This window comes from Mustelus asterias, chromosome 17 (genome assembly GCF_964213995.1).
Source record: "Mustelus asterias chromosome 17, sMusAst1.hap1.1, whole genome shotgun sequence".
Lineage (NCBI taxonomy): Eukaryota > Metazoa > Chordata > Chondrichthyes > Carcharhiniformes > Triakidae > Mustelus > Mustelus asterias.
The window spans coordinates 29,828,870-29,847,676 of record NC_135817.1 but is presented as its reverse complement, the minus strand read 5'-3'; the positions used below and the strand labels follow the sequence as shown (position 1 = coordinate 29,847,676).

At 41.8% G+C, this 18,807-nt stretch overlaps 1 protein-coding gene across 1 annotated transcript; it reads left to right on the top strand.

Moving 5' to 3' along the window:
- Positions 1-1,469: 1,469 nt before the first annotated feature.
- On the top strand, positions 1,470-18,483 carry LOC144506400 (uroplakin-1b-like). The gene is made up of 8 exons (XM_078232451.1): positions 1,470-1,566; positions 5,196-5,274; positions 10,995-11,195; positions 12,496-12,570; positions 14,073-14,195; positions 15,148-15,327; positions 16,975-17,058; positions 18,253-18,483. The coding sequence occupies exons 2-8, from the start codon at positions 5,206-5,208 to the stop codon at positions 18,301-18,303; spliced, it is 783 nt and encodes a 260-aa protein (XP_078088577.1). The 5' UTR covers positions 1,470-1,566; positions 5,196-5,205; the 3' UTR covers positions 18,304-18,483.
- The last annotated feature ends 324 nt before the right edge of the window (positions 18,484-18,807 follow it).

Sequence of the window (18,807 nt, the reverse complement as noted above, 5' to 3'; positions counted from 1 at the left end):
GATGGGGTGCATTGCCTTATTGTGTCAGCTTGGATCTTGTATGTCTCTCTTGTGGGGACCGTGAATTGGATTCAATTTAAATTTGGAGCAAGTAAGGAATGGATTTGTGTTTGCCTGGTCCACTCTGAACATTGGCTTTGTAACTTTAAGAATGGAGTAAAAATATTTTAAAAATTAATATTGCTGATTCATTATTTCTTAATTTTCCTTTATAAATTCACCAGACTTACTCTGTAGAGGACCAATGCTAGCATTAGCCACACTATTCCTATTTAAATACTTGTGGTAATTTTTACTATCTGATTTTATATTACTAGTTACTAGCTTTCGGAGCACTGCCCCTTCATCAGGTAAGTGGGAGTTCTGTTACAAACAGGACATATAAAGACACAAACTCAATTTACAAAATAATGATTCTCTTGATTGTTCTTGATTGTTTCTCTTGTGGGGGACCATGAATTGGATTCAATTGAAATTTGAATTTGGTTTTTGGAGCAAGCCAGGAATGGATTTGGGTTTGCCTGATCTACGCTGAGCATTGCCTTTGTAATTTTAAGGATGGAGTAAAAATTTAAATTCAATTTTAATTGTCAGGCAAGACCAGGTGAAGGGAATACCACAGCGGCATGACTGGTATAAGGTGATTGCAGCACAGGAGGGAAGGGGGAATCTGCAGTCTATAAATTGGGAACTAGTAAGTCATGGGGTGATATTGGATGGTATCATGCAGAGGTATTTTATTATTATTATTTATTAGTGTCACAAGTAGGCTTACATTAACACTGCAATGAAGCTACTGTGAAAATCCCCGAGTCGCCACACTCTGGTGCCTGTTCGGGTGCACTGAGGGAAAATTTAGCATAGCCAATTCACCTAACCAGCACGTCTTCCGAACTGTGGGAGGAAATCTGAGGACCCGGCAGAAACCCATGCAGACACGGGGAGAACGTGCAGACTCCACGCAGACAGTGACCCAAGCCAAGAATCAAACCTGTGTCTCTGGTGCCGTGAGGCAGCAGTGCTAAATACTGTGCCACCGTGCTGTCCCAACTACCCTAATAATTTTTGGCTGAAGTCATGGTGATCAAGGCGCAGCTGAGCACTGTTAATGTGTTAAATGCCAGTTGAAAGAGTTTGGCACCTTAATTCAGAGCGCATTCCTACGAGAACCCATTAAGGCTTGGGGCAACATTTGATTGCAACGTTTCATTTGAACTTCAGTCTTTCTGGAAGGCTAATAAACCACATTATAGAGTAAGAGATGGATGTCACTTCCCCATTGTCCAGAAGGTGGCTGCCTTTCATGCATTGTTTCTTTTATCTTTTTTCTAAAAAGAGGCACACTGTTAATATTACAAAGAAGAAACCTCCTAAGATCCCAATGAACTGAGAGCAAAGCATTGTACAGGTGTGGCATGGATGGGGTTGGCAATGTGCGCAAGCGCAGGACCTGTTGAGTGCTTTTAAGTGTTGTAAGTGGGTCTCCTCCCAGAGTAGAAACAGGAGAGAGGAGCTGAGAGACAGGAACAGTTCAGAGCGAGGAGCTCAGAGACACACACGAGTCAGGTGAGCCAGCTAGATCTGCCTTGCCACAAACTGAACTGAGCTCAGTGCGCTTATTTAGTACTTGCTGCGTGGATTGCTTTGTTTGCTGTTTCATCTATCAGTTTTAAACAATTTGCGAGCACTTTTTTTTTGCTTTGAAATATGTTTGGATTGTTCATTATCCGTCGCTGTAACTTGAAGTTAAAGCGCAGGAAAGTGGTTGAAATTCCAGCAACATCAACTTTTTTAGCTCAGCTGGTAAAACTTTTCTTAAGTTCTATTAGGCTGTTCTCTGCTTTCTCATCCTGCCTATTTTGCGAACAGAGCTGTATTTTGTGATATTTCAAGGCGGGTTTTTTTTTCACCTGTTAAAACACTCGAAACCCGTCCTGTAAATAGATTCTGCCTATTGGGTGTGGTGTATTTGGATCTCTCCTTTAATGTGTCTTTAACCTATTCTTGTGATCTAACCAGAACACTAGCACGTAATTTAGGCGAGGTTTTGGTTTAATTTTTTTCAAAGTGTAAATGACCAAATACTTTTGTTATTAATGGCCCTGGTTGCAAATCCTTTCCCAGTTGATGACTTGGATTGTTGGTATTTGTCTCTCTAAGAATGTTGGTGAACCTGTTACCACCTAATAGTCTCTGAGCTGCAGGCATGTTTTTTTTTATCTAGGGAGGGGAGTTTGGGGATGGGGCTCTACATTGGAATCTCAATGTTGGGTTAAGATGTGTAAATATGATCACCTTTCCACATTGATTTGTATAAGATGTCAGTTAAGTTGTGACTTTATTTGGGAGTTTTCTCCATTTTAAAAGCTGAAGGCTCCTCCCAGCTCTTGAAGGTGTTTGGTTATGTAGGGGTGGAATTATTTTGGCTGCTGGCAGTCCTCTGATATCCATCAAAGAAGTAATCACTTGACCAGGAGGCCACTGATCACTTTGAGCTTGGTGGCCAAATCTTGATGATCCTAGCTGATCTCTCCAACCACCCAAAGGGAGAGTAACTGAGAGTTACACATATGCTCACTTTTCCATATTTGATTTTCATCGCTGCGCCTTCAATTATCTGTGCCTTGTATTGAAATCACATCTACCCTTCAATGTGCTTTAATAGCAAATTATTTGATCAAGCATTTTATCATTTGTTGATATGAACTCAACGGTGAAGCTCTGTTAAAATACAGAGACTGCTTTACTTGCTGTCTGAATACAGCAATTGTTGTCTTGGCTGTGATCATTATTTTTTTATATATCACTCATAAGATGAGTGTTGTTAGGTAGGCCAACAATTGTCCATCTTCAGTTGCCTGTGTGAAAGGCAACTGAGCTGCCTTCTTGAAACATGATGTGGAGATGCTGGCGTTGGACTGGGGTAAACACAGTAAGAAGTTTAACAACACCAGGTTAAAGTCCAACAGGTTTATTTGGTAGCAAAAGCCACACAAGCTTTCGGAGCTCCAAGCCCCTTCTTCAGGTGAGTGGGAATTCTGTTCACAAACGGGGCATATAAAGACACAGGCTCAATTTACATGAATAATGGTTGGAATGCGAATACTTACAGCTAAAGAAACAAACAACGTGATTGGAGAGAGCATCAAGACAGGCTAAAAAGATGTGTATTGTCTCCAGACAAGACAGCCAGTGAAACTCTGCAGGTCCAGGCAACTGTGGGGGTTAAGGATTTGTAACCCCCACAGTTGCCTGGACCTGCAGAGTTTCACTGGCTGTCTTGTCTGGAGACAATACACATCTTTTTAGCCTGTCTTGATGCTCTCTCCACTCATGTTGTTTGTTTCTTTAGCTGTAAGTATTCGCATTCCAACCATTATTCATGTAAATTGAGTCTGTGTCTTTATATGCCCTGTTTGTGAACAGAATTCCCACTCGCCTGAAGAAGGGGCTTGGAGCTCCGAAAGCTTGTGTGGCTTTTGCTACCAAATAAACCTGTTGGACTTTAACCTGGTGTTAAACTTCTTACTGTTCTTGAAACATTGCAGTCCATGTGATTTAGGAACGTGCAGTCCCAATCCTATTGGGAAGGAAGTTCCAGGATTTTGACCCAGAAACAGCTCCCAAGTCAGGATGGTGTGAGACTTGCAGGTCACTCATCCACAGCCCTCCACCTTCTAGGTGGTAAAGGTGAATATAGGAAGTGCTGTCAGAGCCTTGATGAGTTGCTACAGTGCATCTTGTAGGTGCACACTTTTTAGTACTGATAGTCATTGACGTAGCCATGTTTCTATTGGGATATTTGATTTATTATTGTCACGTGTATTAACATAGTGAAAAGTATGGTTTCTTGTGTGCTATACAGACAAAACATACCGTTCATAGAGAAGGAAATGAGAGAGTGCAGAATGTAGTGTTACAGTCATAGCTAGGGTGTAGAGAAAGATCAACTTAATGCAAGGCAAGCCCATTCAAAAGTCTGACAGCAGCAGGGAAGAAGCTGTTCTTGAGTCGGTTGGTACGTGACCTCAGACTTTTGTAACTTTTTCCCGAAGGTGGAAGAGAGAATGTCTGGGGTGCGTGTGGGTCCTTAATTATGCTGGCTGCTTTGCTGAGGCAGCGGGAAGTATAGCGAGAGTCAATGGATGGGAGGCTGGTTTTCATGATGGATTAGGCTACATTCACTACTTTTATAGTTCCTTGCTGTCTTGGGCAGGGCAGGAGCCATACCAAGCTGTGATGCACCATAGAAAGCATTCTTTCTGGTTGTATCTGTAAAAGTTGGTGAGTCGTAGCTGACATGCCAAATTTCTTTCGTCTTCTGAGAAAGTAGAGGCATTGGTGGGCTTTCATCACTATAGTGTCGGCATGGGGGGACCAGGGCAGGTTGGTGATCTGGACACCTAAAAACTTGAAGCTCTCGACCCTTTCTACTTCGTCCCCGTTGATGTAGACAGGCACGTTCTCCACTATTCTTCTTGAAGTCGATGACAATCTCCTTTTGTTTTGTTGACATTGAGGGAGAGATTATTGTTGCCACAGCAGTTCATCAGATTCTCTATCTCATTCCTATACTCTCTCGGCATTATTTGAGATCTGACCCACTACCTTGGTGTCATCAGCAAACTTGAAAATTGAATTGAAAGGGAATTTGGCCGCACAGTCATAGATGTACAAGGAATATAGTAGGGGGCTGAGAACACAGCCTTGTGGGGCACCGGTGTTGAGGATTATCGTGGAGGAGGTGTTGCCTATTGTTACTGATTGTGGTCTGTGGATATATGTGGTCATTGGCTTAATTTTGTTTGGCAATGCATTTGCTACACTGTCAATCATGTCTGGGTGCGCTGTGAACTCATTTGTGATTTGAAGCCTTGTGGTGCGTGAATAGAAATCATTATATAAAACATGACTTGAGGATTTTTCACCTCCCGTGGGTTTTTAAAAGATCCTTTAATAGCAAGTATAAAGAAGTGGTAAGTGTACTGCCTTTCTCTGCTACTTTGAACCGCATACTTGGTTATACTTATTCCACAACAGAGGAACCATCTGATTCTAGGTTACATTCTGAAACTAGTGCAGCACGCTCTTTCTGGAGATTAAATACCACTGAAATAGACTGGTAATTTTAATATGCCAAATATAAAGGCGTTTTAAAACATCAGGTGTTTTCTCTTCCCTGTTTTCTATTTTAGCTGATCAAAAATGGCCAAAGGAAGTTCTGGAGTGAGGGTTTTCCAAGGATTACTCATTTTCGGAAATGTGGTGGTCATGGTATGTATTGACTGTTTTATGCAAGTATGCGTGCATGTTGCTGTATTTAAGAATTGCATTGGAAGCAAGGCAATCAGTTGTAGAAAAATTGTTTTTGTAATTTTTTTGCATATCTCTATTATTTCACATTTCCAAGTTATTACCACTGACTGGCACATGATTCAATAGGCAAGATTCTCCAGCCTCCATCTGTATGTTTCCTGTTGGTGGGAGGCAACATGCTGTTGCTAGCAGCGGGATTCTCTGGTCCTGCCACTGTCAATGGGATTTCCCATTTGAAATCTGTGGGTAGAGAGGTGCTGCTGACGGGATTGGAGAATCCTAATGGCATGAGCGAACGGAGACTTTTTGCTGTCTACATCAAATTGCATATCAACTTCAGGAAATTGTCTGACAAGTAGCAGCGGTTCCAGTAGTACTAGGCCTCTGGGATCAAGTATTGCAGATGTTTTCTTTATAGTGGAGTTTCCAACCCTCCAGGACAGAGACGAGGAGGGATTTTGTCTGAGGGTAATGAATCTGTGGAATTCTTTATCACAGAACATAGAACATAGAACATAGAACATTACAGCGCAGAACAGGCCCTTCGGCCCACGATGTAGCACCGACCAGTTTAAAAAAAAACTGTGACCCTCCAACCTAAACCAATTTCTTTTCGTCCATGAACCTATCTACGGATCTCTTAAACGCCCCCAAACTAGGCGCATTTACTACTGATGCTGGCAGGGCATTCCAATCCCTCACCACCCTCTGGGTAAAGAACCTACCCCTGACATCGGTTCTATAACTACCCCCCCTCAATTTAAAGCCATGCCCCCTCGTGCTGGATTTCTCCATCAGAGGAAAAAGGCTATCACTATCCACCCTATCTAAACCTCTAATCATCTTATATGTTTCAATAAGATCCCCTCTTAGCCGCCGCCTTTCCAGCGAAAACAATCCCAAATCCCTCAGCCTCTCCTCATAGGATCTCCCCTCCATACCAGGCAACATCCTGGTAAACCTCCTCTGCACCCTCTCCAAAGCCTCCACATCCTTCCTGTAATGTGGGGACCAGAACTGCACACAGTACTCCAAGTGCGGCCGCACCAGAGTTGTGTACAGTTGCAACATAACGCTACGACTCCTAAATTCAATCCCCCTACCAATAAACGCCAAGACACCATATGCCTTCTTAACAACCTTATCTACTTGATTCCCAACTTTCAGGGATCTATGCACACATACACCTAGATCCCTCTGCTCCTCCACACTATTCAAAGTCCTCCCGTTAGCCCTATACTCAACACATCTGTTATTCCTACCAAAGTGAATTACCTCACACTTCTCCGCATTAAACTCCATCCGCCACCTCTCGGCCCAACTTTGCAACCTGTCTAAGTCTTCCTGCAAACTACGACACCCTTCCTCACTGTCTACCACACCACCGACTTTGGTGTCATCAGCAAATTTGCTAATCCACCCAACTATACCCTCATCCAGATCATTAATAAATATTACAAACAGCAGTGGCCCCAAAACAGATCCCTGAGGTACACCACTTGTAACCGCACTCCATGATGAATATTTACTATCAACCACCACCCTCTGTTTCCTATCCGCTAGCCAATTCCTGATCCAATTTCCTAGATCACCCCCAATCCCATACATCTGCATTTTCTGCAGAAGCCTACCATGGTGAACCTTATCAAACGCCTTACTAAAATCCATATATACCACGTCCACTGCCTTGCCCCCATCCACCTCCTTGGTCACTTTCTCAAAAAACTCAATAAGGTTAGTAAGGCACGACCTACCTGCCACAAAACCATGCTGACTATCACCTATCAATTCATTACTCTCCAAATAACTATAAATCCTATCCCTTATAATTTTTTCCAACATCTTGCCGACAACAGAAGTGAGACTCACCGGTCTATAATTCCCGGGGAAGTCTCTGTTCCCCTTCTTAAACAATGGGACAACATTCGCTAACCTCCAATCTTCTGGTACTATACCAGAGGCCAACGACGACCTGAAGATCAGAGCCAGAGGCTCTGCAATCACTTCTCTTGCCTCCCAGAGAATCCTTGGATAAATCCCATCCGGACCAGGGGATTTATCTATTTTCAGACCCTCCAGAATATCCTGCACATCCTCCTTATCAACTGTAATACTGTCTATTCTACTCCCTTGCAACCCAGTGTCCTCCTCAGCTATATTCATGTCCCCTTGCGTGAACACCGAAGAGAAATATTGGTTCAATGCTTCACCAATCTCCTCCGGTTCCACACATAACTTCCCTCTGCCATCTATAACAGAAGGCTGCAGTGGCTGCGGCATTAAGTCTGTTCGAGGCGGAGAGATTTTTAATCAGTGAGGGAATCAAAGGTTAAGGGAATAAAGTAGAGTTGAGGATTATCAGATTAGTCATGATTTCATTGGGCCGAATGGTCTACTTCTCCTACGTCTTACAGACACAACTGTACGCAACCCTGGGGAAAAAACAAAATCATTGGGAGATTAATTTTTTTTGTCATTTACTTTAAACCTTTTCTCGTTACCAAATATAAAAATATTGGGGGAGGAGAAAAGGCAAAGGCTTATCTATCGGGCAATGAGTCTTTTTGCTTTTCAATTAGCAGAGGAAGGCAGAACGTCAAGGATGGGTGTTGGCCGAATAATGGTTGGAGTGTGGGGGGAGCAAGTCATGTGATGAAACTTCCAGGAACACATTCACAGTTGACAACCCTACTTCAAATTAATCCAATTTGTTTGCTTCCTTGTACTGGTACCAATCTAGTGAATTAGCTGAATCTTAACGAGTTGGCATAAAATTACTCCCAAATTTCAAATATGCAAAATATCTGAGCTTTCTTCTCCTACAGCACACGTGTTTGATCTAGTCTTTTTTTTAAAGCCACATCTTTCTTTTCTTCCACTATGAAAACAGCCCTTGCAAACATTTAATATTGAATTTTACAATTCCCCAGAACCAAACCCTAATAAATCTTTGTTACTGTACCAGGTTATTATGCTTTGAATTGCCTGATACTGACTTCTGTCTCGTTTTCCTCCTAGCTGAGGTTTCCCACACTTGCTCTCCCATTCCATAAGAAGGCATATGGTGTCTTGGCGTTTATTGGTAGGGGGATTGAATTTAGGAGTCGTAGCGTTATGTTGCAACTGTACACAACTCTGGTGCGGCCGCACTTGGAGTACTGTGTGCAGTTCTGGTCCCCACATTACAGGAAGGATGTGGAGGCTTTGGAGAGGGTGCAGAGGAGGTTTACCAGGATGTTGCCTGGTATGGAGGGGAGATCCTATGAGGAGAGGCTGAGGGATTTGGGATTGTTTTCGCTGGAAAGGCGGCGGCTAAGAGGAGATCTTATTGAAACATATAAGATGATTAGAGGTTTAGATAGGGTGGATAGTGATAGCCTTTTTCCTCTGATGGAGAAATCCAGCACGAGGGGGCATGGCTTTAAATTGAGGGGGGGTAGTTATAGAACCGATGTCAGGGGTAGGTTCTTTACCCAGAGGGTGGTGAGGGATTGGAATGCCCTGCCAGCATCAGTAGTAAATGCGCCTAGTTTGGGGGCGTTTAAGAGATCCGTAGATAGGTTCATGGACGAAAAGAAATTGGTTTAGGTTGGAGGGTCACAGTTTTTTTTTTAACTGGTCGGTGCAACATCGTGGGCCGAAGGGCCTGTTCTGCGCTGTAATGTTCTATGTTCTATGTTCTATGTTCTATTCCCTACATTGCAATGGGATTAAGTTATCACTCAAAGAGCATTTCTGTTTCTTAATAACTTGGCTCTCTCTAATCTTAAATCCAGAATGACTTGATGTGAATTTGAATTTTTCTCCCAGCTAACTCTTGGTATTCTAAGTATCAATTTGCCTTGTTAAAGAAAATAGCTGCCCAGACAGTGGAAGCAACTATTTTAGCCTATAAATTGGGTGGAAGCCAAAGCAATCTTTTTTTGACTGAGAAGGCTATCTAAGCTAAGACTTCCCTAATACCTAAATCCTATTCAAGAAATTGTAACGCTTTTTATATTTTCTGAGTGGCAGTAGGTTTCCTTCGAAATGAGATTCCCATGCTTGGTATTGAAGATGAAATTATAGGTGTGTTCTCATAGGGTGGTTCCAACATTTCCCAATTGCTGCTTGGGAGTGGATGGATTTCTTTTAATCATCTTTTGATGTGTATAAGCGTAAGGAGGAAACTGAAATAACAAATGCCTGTACCAGTAGAATAACTAACATTGGTATCTGATTAATGTGAACACAAAAGCTTTCTTTGTGTAAGTGATATTTAGTCATTTATACCGATTCAGAAGTAGTTGAAAGGCTGCTCTTTTGCACTTGTCTATTCAACAGGATATTTTGATTAGATTTTAAATAGTATATTTCAAACTTGTATAATATATTTAGTGAAGGGTGTATAAGAACTAGGAGTAGGCCATCTGGCCCCTCGAGCCTGCTCCGCCGTTCAATAAGATCATGGTTGATCTTTTTGTGGACTCAGCTCCACTTACCCGCCCGCTCACCATAACCCTTAATTCCTTTACTGTTCAAAAATGTATCTATCCTTGCCTTAAAAACATTCAATGAGGTAGCCTCAACTGCTTAACTGGGCAGGGAATTCCACAGATTCACAACCCTTTGTGTGAAGAAGTTCCTCCTCCAACTCATTCCTAAATCTGCTTCCCCTTATTTTGAGGCTATGCCCCCTAGTTCTAGTTTCACCTGCCAGTGGAAACTACTTCCCTGCTATCTTATCTATTCCCTTCATAATCTTATGTTTCTATAAGATCGCCCCTCATTCTTCTGAATTCCAGTGAGTATAGCCCCAGTCTACTCACTCTCTCCTCATAAGCCAGCCCTCTCAACTCTGGAATCAACCGAGTGAATCTCCTCTGCACCCCCTCCAGTGCCAGTATATCCTTTCTCATGGACTCCAGCTTTGAGCTAGAAATGAGTAAGGATTGTTAACACCTTCTGCTGCACTTCAGTAACTTAATGGTGAAGGGACAGTTCAGGCAGGGAGCATTCCACATGCAAAGCGTCTGTGTGCTGAGCTGATCAAAATCATGGTAATTGGTGCCATAAATGGTTAATGCTCTTGGATGCTGGATGATGCTGGAAACGTGAGTGGGAGAGATCAGATATTACAATTATGGGGAAGATATCCTCGCCCTCAATTTAGGATGCGCTTGACAAATAGATATTTGACAGGAATGATAGGCTTTTTAAGCTTCACCCACTGGAAGATTAAATACATTTTTGTAATGGGGTGGTGAGTGAGAGAATTAGTAAGTGTTCATTGAGTATTTCAATGGACATTTTTATAATGACGGCTACATTCCACGTTCTTTTTTAATGCTTTCCACACCTTCTGGAATTTGCCAGTGATGTTCCTGACTAGTCTAGTGATCCTCCTAACTAATCTCCATGAAATCAGTACAGAATCTGAAGTTCAAATAATGTGCTTGATCTCTGGAATTTGATTATGGAAGAATAATCGTTGGCTAGTTTCATAGCATTGGCTCTTTTTAGTTAGAATTTCTTTCTGATGTTTAGCTGATCTCTTCAGCTGCAAACTAAAAGACTGGTTCAGTCCTTTAAGTGGTGCCTCAGTCCTAAGATGAAATGTTTCCATTTGTATGGTGAGTTGCATTTTGAGATAAAAGATTAAGAACTGTCCACTAACCCTCTCCTCCTTCTGTTTGCAGTTATGTGGCATTGCATTAATGGCAGAATGCATTTTTCATGTTTCGGATCAGCATGGGCTCTGGCCTTTACTTTCAGCTGCCAACAATGATGATATTTTTGCCGCAGCTTGGATTGGACTTTTTGTTGGCTTCTGCCTGTTTGTACTGAGCATTGTTGGCATATTTGGAATCATGAAATCGGCGAGGAAGGTTATCTTAGCAGTAAGTTTCAATTCTTCCCAGCTTGTTGTGATTTATGAATCACTTCTACCATTTGCATTCAGTCGTGGGTTTGCCTGTCCCAGTGCATTATCAGGCATGACCTACCTTATTTTTTCAGAAATAAGGCTATGAGCATTGGTTTCAACCTGAAACACATCCTGAGTATAGTTTCCTTGAACCGAGCACTTTTCCAATCTAATTGTGGGCTTTACCACATGCACAATGAATTGTCAATAGTTAATTGATGCATTGGGAGAGATTTTTCTGCCCCACTGCACTAATTGAGAAGCAGGGTGGGAAGTATGAACGAAAGGTGAAAGATTGGGCTTGCGTCTGATTTCTCACCTAATATTGTCGGCTCTGTTCTGCTGATGTGCCTCGCACCCGGGAAGGGCGTGACGCTGATTTAAGCATTAATAAGATCATTTTAATATTATCAGTGAACCTGGGCTCACTTAGCTTTCTGACCTTGCCGGTGAAGGTCTTGACTGACGAGGATCACAGATGGTCCCCAATGGGGACCGATGTGATGGCCTCACTGGTGAGACTGGAGGCTTTTGAAGCCCCTGTGTAGTTGGGGGCAGGGCTGAGCAGTGCCCCTTGTGGCACTGCCCACTGAGCATGAAGGTGGGGGTGGTCCATGGGGGCAGGGGGGAGAGAGGGGATGAATCTCTGCATCAGTGGTTGGGGGCTGGTGGTGGGGGGAGGGCGAGGGGTGAGAGAGGTCGGCGATATCTGGCGGGGTAGTGGAGGAGAGACTGTCAACGTTCATGAGAGAAGATGGTTGGAGGGAGCCCCTGTGGGAGGTGAGCAGATCATCTGGTATACTGGGAGGTCGGGTGCATGCGCACTGGCAGCGTAAGCAGTCTTCTGCTGGTTTCTCTGGCAGGATTAGTCTCTGCCCACTGTCCTATTGGCATGAATCTCCTAACAACAATGGCTCGTTGAGTTGTTAAAACCATCCGTTTTAACACTTCAAATTTTGGGGGAAAATTCCGCCCATCTATGTGTATTCCTTTTTATAAAGAAATGAAAGAACAGTCAACTTTTGATTTTAAAATTGACTTTCCATGGTATGATGGATTTAATTACAATTACAGTTGCTATGGTGCATACCCAACTAATGAAGGCATTTAAGTCCCAGCATGTCTGCCGGAATGAAACATGCACCCTTTTTATGTAAAATCAATCTTGCTAGTGCAACTATTCTGATTAGCAAGCTGTTAATCAAGAAATGTGCAGTGATTATTTTGTTCACTGCAGTTTTAAGGTGCATACATATTTCTGTCCTGTTTTTCAGTACATTATTTTGATGCTAATTGTCTACATCTTTGAAGTTGCTTCATGCATCACAGCTGCAACACACAGGGACTATGTAAGTAACCTTTCTCATTCATAGACAGCTGTATATTCATGTCATTGCTGAATATAAGGATCACAATCTGTAGCTAACTGGTGAAATTGCCTCTTGGCTAATGGATTGAAGTCCTACCTGGAACAGATCATGGAAAATCCAAGTGTATGATTGTCATTTGATATAAGAATTTGGCCATATTGGAAATCATTAAGATGATGGAGCATAAATTAACATTGTTATAACATAAAGAGTTTAAGTGGGCTTTACTCTGCCTCTTGCCATCTAGTAACAAACCTGTGTCCCTAATGACTGTATTGGCTGCCCAAGGTTAAGGAGGTCTACTTGGGATACTGCTGGGGTACCTTTTATCTAAGTATGATTTGCAGACACAAAGTGAATTGGAGCTTGCAAAAGTACTATAACCTAAAATTGAAGTATTTTCCTTGGATTTGTAGGTGTCCAGAAGATTTGATTTTCATTCTACAAGTTCTGATGGAAATCAAAAATAATCCAAGTTCAGCTGAGAAGATTGAACAAGTTTGGCAGCAAACATTTTGAAAACACTTGTGACTAAAATGGGTTCTGTTTGACTTAATTGATTATGGCCTTGTCACCTGGCTGTGGACATATCCAGTTTGACCTGAGCTCCAACACAATGGTCCAGATCTTCTGTTCTCTGGAGGGTTGTACCCTGGAGAATTTATAGATAGTTGAAATCAGCATCTGAAAATTCAAGTTAGCAATGGTGGGGAAACACGAGCACTGCATACTGATACCTTCCCAAGGAAAATACCCTCGGAGATTTTCTCAGTAGCAGGAGGCAGTGTGCTGTTCACTGGTTCTGGATCCTCGGGTCCTGCCATTATTGATGGGAATTCCCATTGAAGCCGCCCCACGCCACTGGAATCCTGCAGTGGGGGTACACCACTGGTGGAAATTCCACTGGCGTGAACAGCTGGAGAAGTCCGGCCACATTTATACCTGTAGGTATACTACATGTGTCTACATGAGGTACATGTAGTATGTACCTCATACTACATCAGAACTTGTAGTATGAAAATCTAACCTTCTGGACACCTACAAATCCAAGGAAAATACTTCAATTTTAGGTTATAGCACTTTTGCAAGCTCTAATTCACTTTGTCTGCAAATCATACTTGGATAAAAGGTACCCCAGCAGTATCCCGAGTAGACCTCCTTAACCTTGGGCAGCCAATAGAGTCATTAAGGACACACAGGTTTGTTACTGAATGGCAAGAAGCAGAATAAAGCCCACTTCACACTGTTATAACATAGTTTAATTTATGCTCCCTATCATAATTTCCAATATGGCCAAATTTTTGTATCGAATGACAAGTGGAGGTGGAAGGCAACACCTCCATTTGTTGCCCATCTCAAATTGCCCTTGGATAGGTGATCCTTTTTTTTAATCTTTGGAGTTCCTTTCAGTTGGACTTTCTTGTGGGTTAGAATAGCTTGTATATTTTTTTAAAACATCTTCCTAAAAATTTTTTTTGCAGTTAGTTCCAAACTTCTTCCTCAAGCAAATGCTCCAGTTGTATGACAACAAGAACTGGCAGAATGACGATCAGTTCAGAAACTACATGGGTCTCACCAAATCTTGGAATCGTGTCATGACTGAGGTAAGTAAGGCAGGATAGGGGAAAAGAGCTTGTATACTGATGAAGTAACCTTTAAGTGATATTAGGATGGAACAAGTAGAGATGCGAAAACTAAAGTATGTATGACTTTCTCAGGATCAAGAAGTCAGGGTTTGAATGAAAGTTATTGGAATAAATCTTATTACTTTATACAATAGTGTAGGACAGAAAATGGATCTCGATGAATGTTTTTTTTCTTTTGTGGGGATGGATGGGCAGGCTGGTAAGAACTACTGATTATCGAGATTCTAAATAAAATACAAACAATAATACATTATCAGTATTTTTGGAAGATCGGTCTACACCTCGGATGAGACAACAAATTCCTCTTGTGGGTCATCGGTGTTCATTTGCAAGTGTGACTCAAGTCTTATCCCACTTTTCAAGCAAAAAAAATTTCTAACTTTTCTTTGGTCTGTTTATCTTCTAGCTGTGTTCTGACAATCTGTTAAGCTGATGTTTTTATTTGTCGGGTAAAATTCCCTGGCCTCCCCTCAGATTTTCTCAGTAGCGGGAGGCAGCGTGCTGTTCACTGGTTCTGGATCCTCTGGTCCTGCCACTACTGATGGGAATTCCCATTGAAGCCACCCCATGCCACTGGAATCCTGCAGTGGGGGTACACCACTGGTGGAAATTCCACTGGCGTAAACAGCTGGCGTAAACAGCTGGAGAAGTCCAGCCACATTTTCAGAATTACTGTATTTCTAACACTTATTTCACCTAACTCTAAGTGTAAAGTTGCATTAAGGTATTTTGTCACATTATGCAGGCAATCCACTAGCTGTTTAAGTTTTTTTTCCAGCTCCTCCGTTGCTGTGAGAAAGAAGGAATTGTTTGGGAGTGGGTGAAGGAAGGATGATTTGCTTTATCATTTTTTTTTCTTGTCAGGAGACAGCATGTCTCTGAATATTTTTTTTTTCTTCACTCCTTGCAGAGTAATTGCTGTGGAGTAAATGGACCAGAGGACTGGATTAAGTTCAACTCTGCATTCCGATCGACCCACTTAGATTCTGACTTCCCCTGGCCTCGAGAGTGTTGTGTAACCGACTCATTTAACCAGATCAAGGAGTTGGATGCTTGCAAACTTGGTGTTAATGGTTACGTTCATAGTCAGGTAATGTAAAGATTGGATTATTCAACTTCCTTACCACAACTGTACAGGGCATTGGTGAGACTGCGCTTGGAGTACTCTGCACAGCTTTGATTTCCTTACTTGAGGGATATAAAGCTAATTTCTGGGATGATGGTGTTGTTTTGAGGGTATGGACTTCTAGGGATAGGAGGTCAATTGAGGGATTGCTGGGGGGGCCTTAAGAAGAGGGTTCCTCCAGACAGAAGGGGGCTTCTGATGGAAGCACCCGCTTCCCATCCAAGATTGAATTTTGTCTTTCTAACCCTAACATGAGGCTGAGTGGCCATGAGGTGCCCTTAACAAGAGCAAGAGTAGGCTTTCCGCCAGAGACCCTGCCCACTCCAATGTAAGATTCTACCCCTGGAATTAAGAATCTAATGATGACCATGAAACCACTGCCAGTTGTTGTAAAAGCCTATCTGGTTCACTAATGTCCTTTAGGGAAGGAAATCTGTTGTCCTTACCTGGTGTGGTTCCAGATCCACAGCAATGTGGTTGACTCTTAAATAGCCTCTGAAATGGCCTAGTAAGGCACTTGGGGAGGGGCAATAAATGTTGGCCCAGCCAGCAATCCCACGAATAAAACTAGCCATATAAATATGTGGTAAGAACAGGTCAGAAACTAGTAATCCTGTGGTGAGTAACTGATTTCCTGACTCCCAAAGTCTGTCCACAATCTACTAGGCACGAGTCAGGAATGCTCCGCAATGTTCTTCACTTGCCTGGATGAGTGCGGCTCCCAGAAGCTTGACACCATCCAGGACAAAGCCTACTTGATTGGCACCACATCCACAGGCTCACTCCCTCCACCACTGATGCACAGTGATTAGTATTGTGTACCATCTGCAAGAACTTGCTGAGTGGGTGGTAGTGATGCAAGGAAAGGAATACACAAGGGTTGACAAGTGACATTCTATGAAACCACTTGCAAAGGAGTTTGTGACATCAGTTTTGATTATCAACTCTTCCTCATACAGGGGTTAGCCAGAAATGTCAAGAACCAATCACAACTTCCTTGTGGATAGAAAAGGGAAAACCAGACTCTTGTAAATGATGATAAAGATGCAGTGTAAGAATAGAGTTGGAAATTAGCTTGAAATTGAACAAGGTGACTCACGTGTCATATTGTTCATTTTTAAATTGTATAAAGATTTGAATAGCTGTTCTGAGTTCCTATCCAGTTTTATCTGACTCTTTTGGAGAGATCAAAGAACTGTGTGCAAAAAAAAATTAACATCTGGTGCTGATGTTGCCACACTGGGTAACAATGCAAGTCAACTCAAAAGTAAGTACTTTAGATGTGTTTATGGAGTAGTTGGCACAATGGAATCTGAGAATGTAACTACGGCAGACCCAAATTTGCAACCATTTCCAGTGCCGGGTTTTCCACCTTTTTGTCCATATTCAATGAGTCTGTATTCTACAAGTAATTCCTTTTGTGGTCCGCTCCCCTAACTGTACATGAAATACTACCATGTGTTCATTCTGTTCAACATGATCAATGAATCCAAAGGTGGAAATGTCAATTCCATGACCCATGAAGTTTGGTATTTTATTTGTATACTTCTTTGAAAATTGTTACACAATGCAATTGCTTTTCTAACTTGCCTTTCAATTTTTTTATTGCAGGGATGCTTTGAATTTATCTCTGGTCCTCTGAATAGACATGCTTGGGGTGTGGCATGGTTTGGATTTGCTATCCTCTGTTGGACTGTAAGTGATCTTTTATGTGCCTATTTTACTGATAGTTAATTCATCATCTTGCATGCAAGTTTCAGTGCTGTGTGATAGTTCAAGTTTTAGTTGTGCACAATCCCTCAAAAACCTTGAGTGTGATTTACTTGGTCTGTGTGGTAGCTTGCAGGCTGCCATGTTGTTTAGTGTGAACATTGAATGAAAGCTGCTTGTCCATCTTCTGAATATCCCTTGGTTCCATCAATCCAATCTAATCATTGCAACTCACCATGATATTTAGTAGTTTTTAAACCTGGTGCTGGATATAAAGCTAAAGCTGCAGATAGCTTTATTTTAACATGTTTTAGATTTTCTTAATTGCTTTCTCTGCTCACTTTTTTTTCAAAACATTTTCTACTGGGTTTTGGCTCCATTTGGGTGCAACTCTCAATGACCATTCACGTGTTGCTTAATTGTGATGTCTGCATTATTCAGCTGTGGGAGTGGAAGAAATCACCACTAAACCCAGCTTTGATTTTTGTGTATGCCTTCCAGTCTGGATTGCTAAATTCCACTTTAAGTTTGAAATCTTGTATTTCCCTCCATGGCCTAGGATGCTGGGCAAACTTTGGAGATCTGAGGTACTCCAATTGTTTCAGTATAGATTCTAGTCTACATGGCACAAGTAATTGAGCAATGAAAGCAGGCTGCTTTTGAATGTTTTGTTTACTGACGCAACAGTATGTTACCAAGTAGACAATATGCAGAAAATGGGCCTCTCAAAAAGCTCTCTTCAATCTGTAACTATTGAATTTAATTGAAAATGATCTATTTGCTTTATTTTACTCGAGGCTCATGTCTCTTGGGTTGAGTCATGGCTTGGGCTGAGGAAAACGGTGAAGGGCAGGTCTGAGGGAAAAGGAAAAAAATGAGGGCTGTGGGTTGATGCTCAACTCCTGTCTAGAAACCAAACTCTAGGCTGACATTGTCATGGTTGCCTTTTAAATTGCTTGTGAAACAAAGAACATTGCACTTCAGACAGGAAGCAGGGTATTTCTATGGCATCTTAGCTATAATTTATTCTACCAACATCATGACTAAACATTAGCACATTTTTATTATCTTGAGAACAACTTTGGGTAATACTGGAGGAATTGCTGCTTTGGTGCGTTTTAAATAGATAATTTGGCATGAACTTTACACAAGCTGACTTGTTTGTTTTTCTTGTTTCAGTTCTTTGTCCTTGCTGGATCAATGTACTACTATGCTATACTGGAGAATTAAAGCATGGCACTGGACTTCAAATATATGGACTTGAAATCAAATGTGTATGCAGTCCTGCCCCTCATGTGGCAATACTGAGGACTCTTAACTGAACCTGTGAAGTATTGGGAGTAGTAATCTATTGTATTCAGTTGATAGTCTCTTACACCTCCACCTGTTAGCCTGATGAAGGCCTTTTTTTTAAATAGTTGTAATTTCTGCCTTTTTAAGTCCTATAAGTTTGTTAAATAGAGAAATAGTTCTGAAAACTGCAATCCTCTTGTATCTGACATTCAACCCAGCAATTTGTTGTTTTTTGTATGTCCTGAAACTAGCTTCACCATAAACAGTTCACCTCCCTGTAACTTATCAGTAGGTGATAAGAAGAGTAGGTATTTCAACCAGCCTTCTAAAGTGACTTCAAATTTGTAAGGGTTGGTGAGTTAGCCCTTACAGATTGGAGGGTAGATGAGCCATGTTCAACTCTGAAAATAGCTCATCTGCTTTTTAGCTACATTAGTAATT

Excerpts from the sequence above, each read along its gene's own strand:
- LOC144506400 (XM_078232451.1), top strand. The coding sequence starts at position 5,206 with ATGGCCAAAGGAAGTTCTGGAGTGAGGGTTTTCCAAGGATTACTCATT. Across the intron at positions 12,571-14,072 it reads CTGCAACACACAGGGACTAT|TTAGTTCCAAACTTCTTCCT; the intron begins GTAAGTAACCTT and ends TTTTTTTTGCAG. Across the intron at positions 15,328-16,974 it reads ATGGTTACGTTCATAGTCAG|GGATGCTTTGAATTTATCTC; the intron begins GTAATGTAAAGA and ends TTTTTATTGCAG.